At 41.6% G+C, this 14,160-nt stretch overlaps 1 protein-coding gene across 1 annotated transcript in view; it reads right to left on the reverse strand.

The window, feature by feature from the left end:
* Positions 1-451: 451 nt before the first annotated feature.
* Positions 452-14,160, reverse strand: part of Piezo2 (piezo type mechanosensitive ion channel component 2) — a 275,550-nt gene continuing 261,841 nt past the window's right edge. Inside the window, exons 46-52 of the mRNA XM_042683691.1 lie at positions 13,805-13,993; positions 12,614-12,706; positions 10,237-10,409; positions 8,242-8,370; positions 7,788-7,867; positions 4,040-4,223; positions 452-2,042 (exon numbers count right to left, since the gene is read on the reverse strand). Of these exons, the coding sequence (XP_042539625.1) occupies positions 1,790-2,042; positions 4,040-4,223; positions 7,788-7,867; positions 8,242-8,370; positions 10,237-10,409; positions 12,614-12,706; positions 13,805-13,993 (1,101 nt within the window). The 3' untranslated portion in view covers positions 452-1,789. The remainder of the gene's footprint in view (positions 2,043-4,039; positions 4,224-7,787; positions 7,868-8,241; positions 8,371-10,236; positions 10,410-12,613; positions 12,707-13,804; positions 13,994-14,160) is intronic.

Here is a 14,160-nt window from a genome sequence, read left to right on the forward strand (position 1 = left end):
TTCTGCCCAGGCTGGCTTTGAACTGTGATCTCCAGATGCCAGCTTCCTAAGTAGCTAGGATTACAAACATGAACCATCCGTGCCTGGCAAGTGTTTTTTTTTTTTTTAATTTTCCCTTAATTTTTATTTTTTAGTCTATTCACTGTATTGAAAATACTTTTCGTATTTTGTACAAATAGAATAAAGACTACTCTGGCCGGGTGCTGGTAGCTCACCCCTGTAATCCTAGCTACTCAGGAGGCTGAGATCTGAGGATCACAGTTCAAAGCCAGCCCAGGCAGGAAAGTCTGTGACACTCTTATCTCCAATTAACCACCAGAAAACCATAAGTGGCACTGTGGCTAAAGTGGTACAGTGCTAGCCTTGAGCTGAAGAGCTAAGGGACAGGACCCGGGCCCAGAGTTCAAGCCCCATGAATGACAAAAAAAAAAAAAAAAGAGTACTCTGTGTATGACTGCAAGATGTGCTTTATTTTAGGTCAGCCCTGAACAGGAAGTACACAGGATTGATTTTTTTAAAACTTATTCTAGCCCACTCAATGACTCCCAGAAACTGTATTTTTAATATGGAATGAAAACTACATTTCAATCATCAATTTCTCATGCTACATTGTTATTTCATGAAGAGGTTGTATTACCAATGGTAATAATTTAAGAAAAGCCAGTTTTTATTCCCCAAGCTCAATATACATATTTCTTTCATAATTATGAACTTAAAAAACCCGTCTCAGATGTAAAAATGTGAATTGGAATATGTAAACTCTGATATACCTGAAAAACAGGGAGGAAAATGTCACCTATTGGAAAAAACCATTGCCTTAGACCATGGAAATGGGGAAAAAGCGCATTGGGTAGAGCAGGGTGGGAGAGCGTGGTGACTTGAGTCACTGTTACAAAGCTGGAGGCACCCATCTAGGGGTGCTCCCATGGAGAGGTGCTCCCAGAATGTGGGGCTGGCCCTTCCAGCTCTTCTTTTCCAGGCAGGAGACCATCTGAGTAGAACAGTCACCATCTTCGCAGAGGTCACACCCAGATCTCCACAGAGGAGGCGTCCATTTATTTGCTTCGCTGATTTGTTTGTTGTTGTTTTCCTGAGAAGTCACTGGTGTTTCATGGAAAGATTTTTGTATCAGTCTTCAATTGAGATAAGGCAGTAAGAGTATCACTAATGTTATCTTTTTGCTTAGAGTGAGGCTTGTCTTTCCATAGGCATCTTCCTGGACCACTGGTTCCCTCTGCTCTTTTCTCTTGAGACGTGGGGAGTGCTCCCTGCCATCTATTGCTGTGGCATGAGTGGAGTGTGTTGAGGGCCCACTGGGCCTCTGTCCAGCAGCTTCTCCAGTGCTGCTAAGAGCTGTTGCAATACCATTCCAGTGCTGCTAAGTACTGTCTGCTGCATACTCCAGAAGAGGTGCAGACCCCAGAGGGTCCCTTCTTCCTTCTTTCTTCTCTTTGGCTTCTCTGAGGGAAAATAAAACCCTGCGTCAATCTGGCACATAGTCAATGAGAATGCAAGACACTGAATTCAAAAACTTAAGCAAGTAGCCCTGATTTCAGAGATATGGAAGTACATGTAACTTCAACAGTGTCTTCATGTGCCAAGGTAGCTTTTGCTATAAAAGGAACCCAGCTCCTTTTGGCTACCTGTCAGAAGAGAAAACCATTCCCATTGAACTAGAAATACTTTAGCTCTTAGGAGAATATTGTGCTTTTGTAAAAAAAAAAAAAAGAAAAAAGAAAAAGAAAAAATCCAGATTTTAACTTGATTTTGCAGTCTGGGTCCTAAGAGATCAGTTTGTTTTTTCTCTAGTCCACTTGATCATTGTTTCTGGTGAGCGGTACAGGAATATTAATTTGGCATAGAGATCTTCTTCCAGTTCCAGTTCTCCTGTCTCCCGGACTAAAAAAATATCTGTGCACAACTTTAAAATTCTGTCTACATTTGGAAGCTCTTCAAACATGATGGAGTGGGAAATGCCACTGAAGAATTCACGGACAAATTTCCCGATCACGAGCACAACTGAAGCGTACAATCCCATAATCCTGAAAGAGACAGGAAGTAGAAACCGTATCTAGCAGTTAACTATGTTAGCCATATTTTTTGGTGAAATATAATACATGGGGTGGAAAGACAATTGGACTCCCTTCTTTCTTTCTTTTCTTTTTTGTGCTGGTACTGAGGCTTGAACTCAGGGCCTGCTCATGTCCCTTAGCTGTTTCATGCCAAGGCTGGCACTTTATCGCTTGAGCCACAGCTCCACTTCTATGTTTTTGGTGGTTAATTAGAGATATGAGTTTCATCAGCTTTCCCATTCCAGCTGGCTTTAAACCTCAGTCCTTAAATCTTAGTCCTGAGTAGCTAGAATTACAGGAATGAGCCACAGGTGCTTACAACTTTGTTTTTCTGAAAGTTGCTTGTCTCTCCTGAGCAATCTGTCTTCCTCAGGGATTTTTATTTTAGCAGTACTGGGGAATTTGAACTCAGTGCCTTATGCTTGGTTGGCTTGCTTGCTGGGATGACACTCTACTAATCCTTTAACCCAACTTTTTGCTGGTTATTTTATTTTATTTTATTTTATTTGGGTCTGGTCGTGGGGCCGGAACTCTGGGCCTGGGCACTGTCCCTCAGCTCTTCAGCTCAAGGCTAGCGCTCTACCACTTGAGCCACAGCGCCACTTCCGGCTTTTCTCTTTTTGCTTATATGGTGCTGAGGAATTGAACCCAGGGCCTCAGGCTTGCAAGGCAAGCGCTCTACCACTGAGCCACCTTCCCAGCCCCAATTGCTGGTTATTTTGGATAGAATCTCATGGACTTTTCTGTCTAGCCTGGCATCAAACCATGACCCTCTGGATCTCAGTAGACAGGATTATAGTAGACATGAGCCACTGGTATCTGGCTCTTCAGAGTTTTATTTTTATTTATTTGTCAGTCATGGGGCTTGAACTTGGGGCATGGGCGCTGTCCTCAGTTCTTCATCTGAAGGCTAGTGCTCTACCACTTGAGCCACAGCACCACTTCCGGTTTTCTAGTGGTTCATTGGAGATAAGAGTGTCATAGACTTTCCTGCCTGGGCTGACTTTGAACTGTGATTCTCAGATGTTAGCCTTCTGAGTAGCTAGGATGACAAATGTGAGCCACAGGAGCCTGGCTTCTTCAGACATTTTTATAATAACTACTAGGTGGAAAATTATGAGACTGTGTAACATTTTTACAAACTTTTATTTTGCATTATGTCTTAGAAATTTAAGCATCAGATCAGCTATGATGCTTCATGCCTGTTATACAAGCTACTCTGTAGCTAGGAGATCTTAAGCTAGTCTGGAGATCAGGAAGATCACAGGTCCAGGCCAGCCAGGGCAAAATGTTAGTGAGACCTCATCATGATAAATATACTAGTCTGGTGGCTTATATGTGTAATTCCAGATATAAGGGATGCATTAACTGGAGGAATGCAGTCCGAGGCTGGTCCTGGCCACAAGATTGTATCTATGTAATTTGAGAATTCTAAAAAGAAAAGAAGCTTTTTTTTTTTTCTCGGTTTCCAGGCCTGAACTCCAGGCCTGGACGCTGATCCTCAGCTCTTCAGCTCAAGGCTAGCACTCTACTACTTGAGTCACAGCTCCACTTCCAGCTTTTTCTGCTTATGTGGTGCTAAGGAATCAAACCCAGGGCCTCATGTATGCAAGGCAAGCACTCTACCACTGAGCCACCTTCCAAGCCCTGAAAAGAAGCTTTTTATTCTCAACTTTATATGCATATATGAGTTATTATTATTATTATCATTATTATTTTGTCCAGTCCTGTGGGTTTGAACTCGGGGCCTGAGCACTGTCCTTGAGCTTGTTTTGCTCAAAGCTAGCGCTCTACTACTTGAGCCACAGTGCCACTTCTGGCTTTTTCTGGCTTTTTCGGTTTATGTGGTACAGAGGAATTGAACCCAGGGCTTCAGGCATGCTAGGCAAGTACTCTACCACTGAGCCACCTTCCTAACTCCCATACGTGAGTTCTTATAACTATTAATGATAGCAATGGGTCCTTACCCATAGCCAGCCAGGAAGCCAAGGCTGGGAGGGCTGACCTTGTCATTGAAGACTACCAGCTCCAAGGCCTGTGAATTCTGTTCATATATCCTATTTCCTGTCAGGTTGAGAACCCACCATTCACTGTTAGACTTGCTCATATTGTCTCTGGACAAAATGATGGTGATGTTCATGAAATTATTTTCTGGAAGAAGAGAAAAGAAAATCAAGGCAGCATGAGGGTTTTAGGACTTACACTAGCCGTTCCCAGGCAAAACCTGGTCACCATCTTACCAAATGCCATCCTGGGATGAAGACACGTTTGTGTGTGTGACTGTCAGAGCAGCTGGGTGAGTTCTGGGCCTGCAGGGGAGGCCCTTTCTCAGCTGAAAAGTCAGTCAGGGTTTTACATGCGCACAACAGCCAAACCACAGGGAGAGAGAAGATATACCGCCCAAGCAGCTGTGTCAAGAACTCCAAACAACTACATGGACATTAAAAACCCACATCACTGAGGATGCATGACTGAGTCATTCATATTACCAACACTGAGTGTCTCCCTAGGAAGAAGACGATTGCCCCAGGGATTGAAAAATGGCATGTAGCATTATTCCTTATCTTGATGGGAAAAGACTGTGTATACAAGCACAATTTAATTAAGTGAGCCAGCATTATTAAAGTCTGTCTACTTGCAGGGGCTACTTTTGCTTGATATAATCCATGATTGCTTTAGTGAAGCGATTTGTCTTTTTTTCTTTCCCTCTCTCCCTCCTTCTCTCCCCCTCTCTTTCCTTCCTCCTTCCTTCCTTCCTCCTTTCTTTCTTTCTTTCCTTTCTTCTTTCTTTCTTCTTTCTTTCTTTCTTTCTTTCTTTCTTTCTTTCTTTCTTTCTTTCTTTCTTTCTTTCTTTCTTTCTTTCTTTCTTTCTTTCTTTCTTTCTTTCTTTCCCTTCCTTCCCCCTCCCTCCCTTCCTCCTTCCCTTCCTTCTTTTTTGAGACAATATATCACTATGTGACCTAGGCTAGTCTTTAGTGCTGGGATTACAGGTATGTGCCATCACACAAGTTTTGTTTGCTCATTTCAATAGGTGGAGTTGGAAGAGGGGAGAGGAGATCATTTTGGGAAAGTTTGATGGCATGATAGTTTTCTTATTTATTGTAACTAGAATGTGCCTGGTACATTGCCTGGATGGCAAAAGACAAAAGATACACTTGGACATAATAAATCATACAGGATTCTTGATATTCACAGTGAGACCAAAGGAAGATACTCATAGGAAAGGATCACAAAGGCTCAATCGCTAAATGCATAAGATCAAATGATAGCTATCACAATGAATGTCAAGAAATAGAAATGAGGATTTTTTGTTATTTTGCTTTTTGCTTTTTTCTCTGATTTTTTTGGGTACTTTTTTTCTTGTATGTAAGTTTAACTGTTTTGGTGAGAGTAAGTCCCACAGAATTTGTGGGACAAAGGGTGACTCAATGCAGCAGTGGTACTCACTAGACACTATGTTGAAAATGGACTACACAACCTGTGGGAGGGATCCAAAGGGATACACTGGGAGAAATGGAGGGAAGGGGTGGCACTGTTCAAAAAGAAATACACTCATTATCTGATATATGTAACTGTAACCCCTCTGTACATCACCTTTACGAGAACAACAAAATAAAGATTGATGGTATGAAGCTCTGTCGTGTTCTGAAATCCAGATTGTGGAGCAGTGGTTGCTTTTGTTGGAGCATAAAGCAAACACAAAGGAGCAGGGAAGGATGAGGCAAACGATCTTCGAATTATGTCCCACCAAGACAGTGCAGCCCCAGTCACCAGCAACAGTGCCTGCCCAGATCAACACCCTTGTGAGCTGTGAACTTCATGAGAGTAGAAACGAGCTCTGCATTAAGATATTGGATTGCAGAAATCTAGGGCAGTGCTTGGCAGTAAATGTCTTCTGGAGACATGGACAGATGGATGGATCTATACAAGATTCACTAGGAACACTCAGGAATAGTAATAACAATTATTTCTGAAGACCTGAGGCAGTTAGTTACAAGTTACACCTGGCCAGGGGCCAAGATGGCTCCAGGTCTGGGTCTGGTTCTATTATATAGTGGTTACCTCTACTTGTGGTGCCATTCAGTTTCTTCGCTATCCATCAATTTGGGTTAAATACACCTTGTGGGGATACTATTGAAAGGCAGAGATGGAGGAGGCAGGGGATGGGAAGGAAGAGGGAACTCAGAATCCCTCTGGCTGAAGGTGCAAGAGGCTGGGAGTAGGCACAGGAGAGGCTGACCTTGGAAAGAAGAGACAGCACACTTTCCTTTGAACCTGAAGGGCAGGAGGAAGGAGCTTGTGAAAGAAGACGTGCTCTAAGGAGAGACCAGAAGCTTCAGGAGCATCTCCTGCCAGGTTAATACAGTGACAGGAGAGAGCTTGAAGACAGAATCGCTTTGACAACAGCTTGTAGAAGGATCAGAGTGTTTCCTGGGAAGTGATTGCTTATTGAATGATTTGTACTCTCAGAGTAAACATTACTATGACTATCTCTGATCAAAAGGAAATAGCCCATTTCCCAATGTACCTTGTACTTTTCAAGGCATGTCCATTTCCTGAAGGGAAGATGAAATAGGTCTTGTGTCCATCCACCCTCTCCTGCCTCACTCTCACCAAATCTGACTAGGATTCTAACTGCTTTCAACATTTCTGCTGTTTCAACTAGCCATGAGCAGCATGGAGCTCCAGTTCTTGGCACAGTGCATGGTGCAAAATCACTCATTCATGTTGATGAATGAATGAACACAAGATACCTGCATTCTATTCTACCTCTTGTGTGTGTGTGTGTGTGTGTGTGTGTGTGTGTGTGTGTGTGTGTGTATGTGCACGCACCATACAGAGGCTTGAATTCAGGGCCTCATGTTCTCACTTGTTTTGCTCAAGGTTGGCATTCTACCACTTGAGCCACACTTTTATTTCTGGTTTTGGGATGTGAACTGGAGATAAGAATATCATGGACTTCTTTGCCTAGGCTAGCTGTAAACAGCGATTCTCAGATCTCAGTCTCCAGAGTAGCTAGGATTACAGGTGTGAGCCACCAGCACCTGGGGAAGCCAGGCAGTTCTGTAGAAGTAAATCGCAGTCATGTATCTATTCAGTGACTGGAACACATTATGTAATTTTGTCACTCTGCAAACACTACAGAGGGGACTCGCACAAATCTACATGGTACAACTTGTTTGCTCACACATCTAGGTGTGGTGACACATCGTCACATGTATGTGAAACATGGATATGGTCTGTGGTTGACTAGAATGCCACATGGCACATGATTGTCATCTAAATGTATCAGTTTTTGGTCATCACTAATACTCTGGAATGATCCAGTCACTAAATCATGACTATTGATAATTCTTAACCATTAGGCCAAATCAAGTACGTATCTTGCTGTCTTTTTACTATTCTGAGTGGGAGAGACTATTGTACTTAAGGATGTGTGAAAGGATCTGGTTGATCACAGAAACAAGTAAGTGAAATCAGCACTGCACGTCACTGAGCATGATCTAAGTTAGTCACGTATTGTAGAGTCAATGTGGAACAGAAAATGAAAAACATGTCACCTGACTATCAGGGAGCCCTTTAGCCGGAGAAAGCAGACCGAAAGTTGCATGGCTCCTGTCACACACAGAAAGGTAACTGGAAATAGCTTGAGAAATTTGCTCAACACACAGACTGCTGAAATGGAATTGTTCTGAAGTAACATCTCATTCTTACCAGATAAAAGTTGCTTGATTGGTTTTGAATTAGAATCACTGGGTGCTTTCACATAATACGGGTAGATCTTTTCTATTGTCCTGTAATTTAAAAAAAGGTGGGATTTAGTGTTAATTTGTACTGCTCCTAGGAGCTTGAACTCAGTGCCTGGGTGGTGTTTGTTAGCTTTTCTGCTTTACTGTTTGAGCGATAGCTCTACTTCCAGCTCATTTTTTTTTTAATTTTGAGATAAGAATCTCCCAGGCTTTTTCCTGTGATCTTCAGAACGTAGCATCCTGAATAGCTAGAATTACAGGCATGAGCCTCCAGCACTGCGAAGTATTCATCACATCATATTTTTTAGTGACTTAGAAATCTGGTGTTTTCAAAGGATGAAGGACATGGCATTACCATGTGAGAATTTTTACCAGCCATGTATGTTTGATAAAGCATATCACAGGGAAAAGGAACTTACACTGGTGTGTTTGAACTTTGCGTGTCATTTCCAGCAATCATTTTAGCTATGTTCTCCCTTGTAATATTTTGAAGAGAGAAAGAAAGTTTATCTGTTGCTATTTCTGACTTTGCACCCAGACTCATATTTCTGTGAAGAAAAACAAGGCTCAATGTCAGTGATTATTACAGTCTGCAGGAGACATTTACAAACTCACTTGGCTTACAGTTTTAGCATTTTATCAAGACTTCTTACCCAAGTTTTATCTCAACCCTTTCTGTTCACCTTATTTCTACATCTAGTTCCTTAAACAATCAAGTTAATAAACCCATTGAAACTACAAGACAGTCAAGGGAGAGGAGGCAGAGGCTGCTGCCCCAAGAGAAACAATTTTGCTTCACTGATACAAATTTTAGAGACTTTTTTTTGGCTTGAATGCATCACTAAGAGGACACTGTGCCTTAGTTTTTGCTCTCAATCCTGGTGCTCTGCCATCTGAACCATACCTCCACTTCTGGCTTTTTGGTGGCTAGTTGCAGGTAAGAGTCTCACAGATTTTACTGCCTGGCTTGGCTTCAAACCTTGAGCCTCAGATCTCAGCTTCATGAGTAAGTAAGAGTCACTAGTGCCCAGCTCAAGGACATTCTTATGTTAATCCAACAGTATTGGCCTTTACAAGGACTAATGGAAGCCATATTTAAACTGAGTTTTTAATTTAATCTTTTTTCTATTAGGTTTTAGTGGTAGCTCTTCAATGAAAAAGTCTAGAAGTTAATTTTTTTGGCAACTGATATAGAAATTGGCATGAGATATGGGGAACACTTAGGACAAAAAATAAGATTAAAATTGGTATTCTAAAATAGGTCTGCATAGGTCTCTTCAAAGGCAGCTCTTTCCTATATCCTGTGGATTCATAGAAGATTCCAGAAGGCTTTCTTTTGTCCCTGTCATGATTCTTAATTTTAATGAAGAAGTGGTATCAAGACTTTCTGGAGTCTTGATCTTATGACTATTATGACAGAGACAAAAGGTAATCACCTAGGACATGGTGAGACCAATGCATCATAAAAAGCACCAGTACAATGTTTGGAAGCCAGAACTTTTAGTAAGATACTGTCTACATAAGCAATGACAAAGAAGTGGCTGTATATGCTTGCTACTAGTTCCAGTTGGATTGGAAGAGGAATTTCAATTCATTTTCCACTTCTAGTTGTCTTCAGATCAAGATCCCTCCAAGGTTAGAGAAAAGTACTACTAATAATTCATAAGAGGCCAAGCCTTCATAAACTAATCTTTGAATCTTTCTTTTTCTCCTCCTATTCTCCTTCCCTCACTCCTCTCTCCTCTCTCTCTTCTCTCTCTCTCTCTCTCTCTCTCTCTTTGTGTTGTGGTGGTATTGATGGTTGAACTTAAGGCCTATACTTGCTAGGCAAGTACTCTACCACTTGAACCATGCCTCTGTCCTTTTAGTCTATTTTTGAGATCGAATCTCAAGCTAACCTTGCCTGAGATGCCTTGATCTGTGATCCTCGTACCTCTGCCTCCTGAGTAGTTGGGAAAAGGAATGTAACACCATTCCTGATTTATTTTTAAGACAGAATCTCATGCTAACTTTTGCCTGAGGTAACTTTAGACTAAGATCTTCCTATCTCTGCATCCTGAAAAGGATTCAATTTCTTCATTACTATGGCTTCAACCTTTTTTAGAAAATTCAATAATTCACACAGACTTATTTCATTTTATAAGCCATCATCCTGTTTCTTGCTTCTCTACTTCTTCTCTTACTCAAAACAAAATTCATTGACTAACTAACTAAAGCCTAAGAATTTCTTAGTTTGGTCATGGGCTCCTGGACAAGTCATTATTTAGTAAACAAAAACATTAGCTTTAGCATGAAAGGAAGGCTCCCATCTGTGTAATGATAGAGTAAGCTCTGCATTAATCTAATATTTCTGTCCACCTCCCACCCAGGTTTAGATGGGGCTGGGGAGTGAGGCATGGAAACGCAGCAGCTACCTCTGAATACTCCATGAGACAACAACAGAGAAGCTACTGCTGGGGTCCGTGAGCTCTTGTATCATCTTCTGCTTACTGGGAGGGCTGATGGTCCACAAAGAATTGGAGTTTCCTTCCAATTCTGCTACCGTTATGTCTTCTTTTTCATAATTTTCCAGAAATTGCATAGCGCCCTGTATGTGCACAAATGCACATGCATAAATCAATTAGAGACATATGCTTATAAATAAAACAATTACTCCTCCCTTTGACTGCACAGATTTCTTGCTAGGAAAGGAATCTTTACTTGATACATAGATGCTATGTTCCATTGCCCACTGGTATGGCAGCTGTCAATCACCTGGGGGTTAGTGTTAGTACCCGAAAGAAGTGTCCTAATTAAGCAATAATGGTTATCCAAATAGTTTCTTGTTATCTTTCTTCTCTCCTTACACAAGGAGAGAAGAAATTTATGAAAAAAAAAGAGAATGTCCACCTAGGACATCCTGGCTGTTTTAACTAGTTGTTCATTGTTCAAGATTAGTTTGACAATGCCATGGTAATTTTATACAAGTAGTTTTTCTTTTTTCTTTTTTGTGTGCTGGCAGTGGGGCCTAAACTCAGGACTCTGTACTCTTACTTAGCTTTTCATTCAAATCTGGTGCTCTACCATTTGAGCTATACCGCCACTTCCAGCATTTTGCTGGTTAATTGGAGAAAAGAATGTCAAGAACTTGTCTGCCCAGGCTGGCTCCGAGCCTCAATCCTCAGATCTCAGCCTATTGAGTAACTAGGATTACAGACATGAGCCACCAGTGCCTGGCCCTAATCATAACTTATAGAACTAATTTTAATGATGAAAACCATGTTATCGCATTATCATGATGTTAACAATTAATATCAACTATAAGTTGGTCACCAGAACATTGTCATTCATTGTCTTTCTTACTGTTCAATATTTTCTTTTCTTGTTTAATATTTTAAAATGTAATAGTCTCTCTATTTTTTTAAATTGGTGTTTTAGCTTGGATAACTCTGATAGGCTTTGTGATGATGGTGATGATGATGATTTCTTTTTATGCTGGTCCTGGGGTGAATTCCTGGGTGCTGTACTTGAGCTTTTTTGCTCCAGGCTAGCATTCTATCACTAGAGCCACAGCTCCACTTCTGGCTTTTTTGGTGGTTTATTGGAGATAAGAGTCTGAAGTAAGCCAGGCCCAAAGAAACATAGGTCCCATGGTTTCTCTTATTTGCAATATCTAGTATAGGTATGAGTCAAGCGGAAAAGGTCAGATAATGTGATGTTAGGAAAACGAACCCTTAAATATGTATTTTAATGTTTTTGTTTCTTTCATGCATGTGTTTCTAACGCATTTATAAGATTATTTCTTTGTTGCTTTGTATGTCCCTCACCCACAGTGTAACCCCCGCTTTCACTATATTTGATGTCAGTATAACATGTGGAGGAGATGGGGACAAACAAGTCGTTTAAGGATTCAGGTGGACCTGTTGCAACAATGAGAAGTACAAAATGTCATGTCAAAACCAGCTTTACAATGTCGGTGTGGGGGGGGGGAGGGGGGGTATGATTGGGTGGGGGGGAGGGGGGAGGCTGGGAAGGGAGGTGAAGGGTAAACAAAGGAGGAGGCTGCAATGCTTGGTAAGAAATGTATGCATTATCCTGCCCATGTAATTGTAACCCCTCTGTACAGTATGTACTCAAATAAAATAAAATAAAATTAAAAAAAAAAAAAAGAGTCTCAGGATTTCCTGCCTGAGCTGGTTTTGAACCACAATTCTCAGATCTCAGCCTCTTGAGTACCTATGATTATAGGTGTGAGCCACTGGCACCTGGCTCAATGTTTTACAAAAGAAGTTGCTTGTAAAATCTTCAGACAGAGAATGAATAAACAGGGTAAAGAATGGAAGCTCTTTCTCTCCCCATGACCATGGAAGGGGACCAGTGGTAAACTCAATAGAACTGTTATAATCTCTGCCACCAACCAATCTTAGCAAACCTTCAAATTACTTTCAATTTCTGCTGTTAAGAAAATACCTACATGGTGCTTTCCCCTATTTTGAATTCCTTTCTGAGGACAGATTCTCAGAATAGACATGCCAGTCAAAGAGCCATATCTACTGTAGTTTTTTTTAATGGATCAAAAGCTATTGAACTTACATTAAATTATTCTTAATTTAAATTACGTTTATTACCATTTATGCCTAATAAATAGACATACCTTCTTAAATTATCAGACTAGCCAGTGGTAACAGATAATCCCAGAAAAGTTCTCCTCCAACCACTACAACCATGGCAAAATATTAAGCAATTTATAACAAGTGCTGGGCTCACCTAGAGCAAGGTCTTCATAGAGATCTACTGCATATATTTACTTACAGTATCCCTAGAGAAAGCTCTCATGAATTTATTAAACTTTTGCTGGTCCATCACTTTCAACTGGCTTTGCTGAGCGCTCATTGTGAAAATAGGCTGGAAAACAAAGGCAAATGGGCTGTAAGCATTGCCAGTACTTCCCTATATCCCGGGTTAGAAGAAAAGCATTTGCACAGTACAACCACTGAGTATCCTGAGGCAGCTGACCTCAGAGATCATTCTCTGTCTCTGTCTCTGTCTCTGTTGGTGGTTTGGGGTTTGATAGGTAGATAGTCTACCACTTAAGCTATGTTCCTGAGCCCTGTTTGCTTTAGGTGATATTTTTTTTTGATAGGGTCTTGCATTTTTGCCCAGGAATGGCCTCAGACCAGGGTCCTCCTTTCCTATGCCTCTTATCTAGCTAGGATTACAAACACATGCCACCACATTCAGCTTATTTATTAAGATTGGGTCTTGCTAACTTCCTAGGCTGGCTTCAAACCACTCTGTCTGTGTGTGTGTGTGTGTGTGTGTGAGAGAGAGAGAGAGAGAGAGACAGACAGACAGACAGACAGACAGACAGATAGAGACAGAGAGAGACAGAGATAGAGAGAAAGGAGAGAATGAGAGAGACAGAGACAGACAGAGACACAGACAGAGACACAGAGAGAGTATATGCTGGTAGGTGGGTTTGAACTCAGGGTCTGGACAATGTTCCTTAGATTTTTTTGCTTGAGGTTGGCACTTGACCACTTGAGCTACAGCTCTATGTCTAGCTTTTTAGTGGTTAATTGGAAATAAGGGTATCACAGATATACTGTCCACATTGGCTTTGAACTGTGATCTTCACAGCTTGGTCTTTTAAGTTGCTAAGATGACAGGCATGAGCCATGGGTGCCTAGGTCAACCACTCTATTCCACCTACTGAGTATCTGGAATTACAAGCCTGAGACATTTTGCTCAACTTTGCAGCGATTGTTCTTGTGTTCAAACCAGCTGGTTGGTGGTACTAGGGTTCAAATCCAGGGCCTCAGAGATGTGAGGCAATGAATTGAGTTTCTCCATCTCCTGAATCTACTTCACACTCACGTTGGCTAACAGTCAACATCTGGGCAAGATATTGGAATTGCCAGCCACCACTAAATACTCTTGAAGGCATTCCTGGAAGAATGCAGCCTCAGGAAAGGCTCTAGAAGTAGGGTAGACCCAGATTACCTGATATCCTCCCAGGGTGATTGTGACTGAGACATCCAGAGGCTGGTTGATAACTCCAGCAACAGATTTAATCAAGGACATGAAGAGAAGAGGGAACCAGACGATGCAGATGAGCAAGACGATGATCATGCCACCCATGCCGTACTTTACCACTTTCTTTTTCTTCTGGCCCCGGGGCTGGGGGTATCTCTGCAAGAGAAGGATTCAGAAAGGCTCACACACACATGCTAGGGGATGCATGGAATGAGAAGGCCAACACTCTTCACAGGGTTGGAGAATGGGGGCTTTGGCCTGATTCTTTTCTGCTTACACTGACATGGGGATAGCAACCTTGAAAAGTGGTGTGAAGCTGTGCC

This window comes from Dipodomys spectabilis, unplaced genomic scaffold, assembly GCF_019054845.1.
Source record: "Dipodomys spectabilis isolate Male_0828 unplaced genomic scaffold, ASM1905484v1 ptg000083l, whole genome shotgun sequence".
NCBI lineage: Eukaryota > Metazoa > Chordata > Mammalia > Rodentia > Heteromyidae > Dipodomys > Dipodomys spectabilis.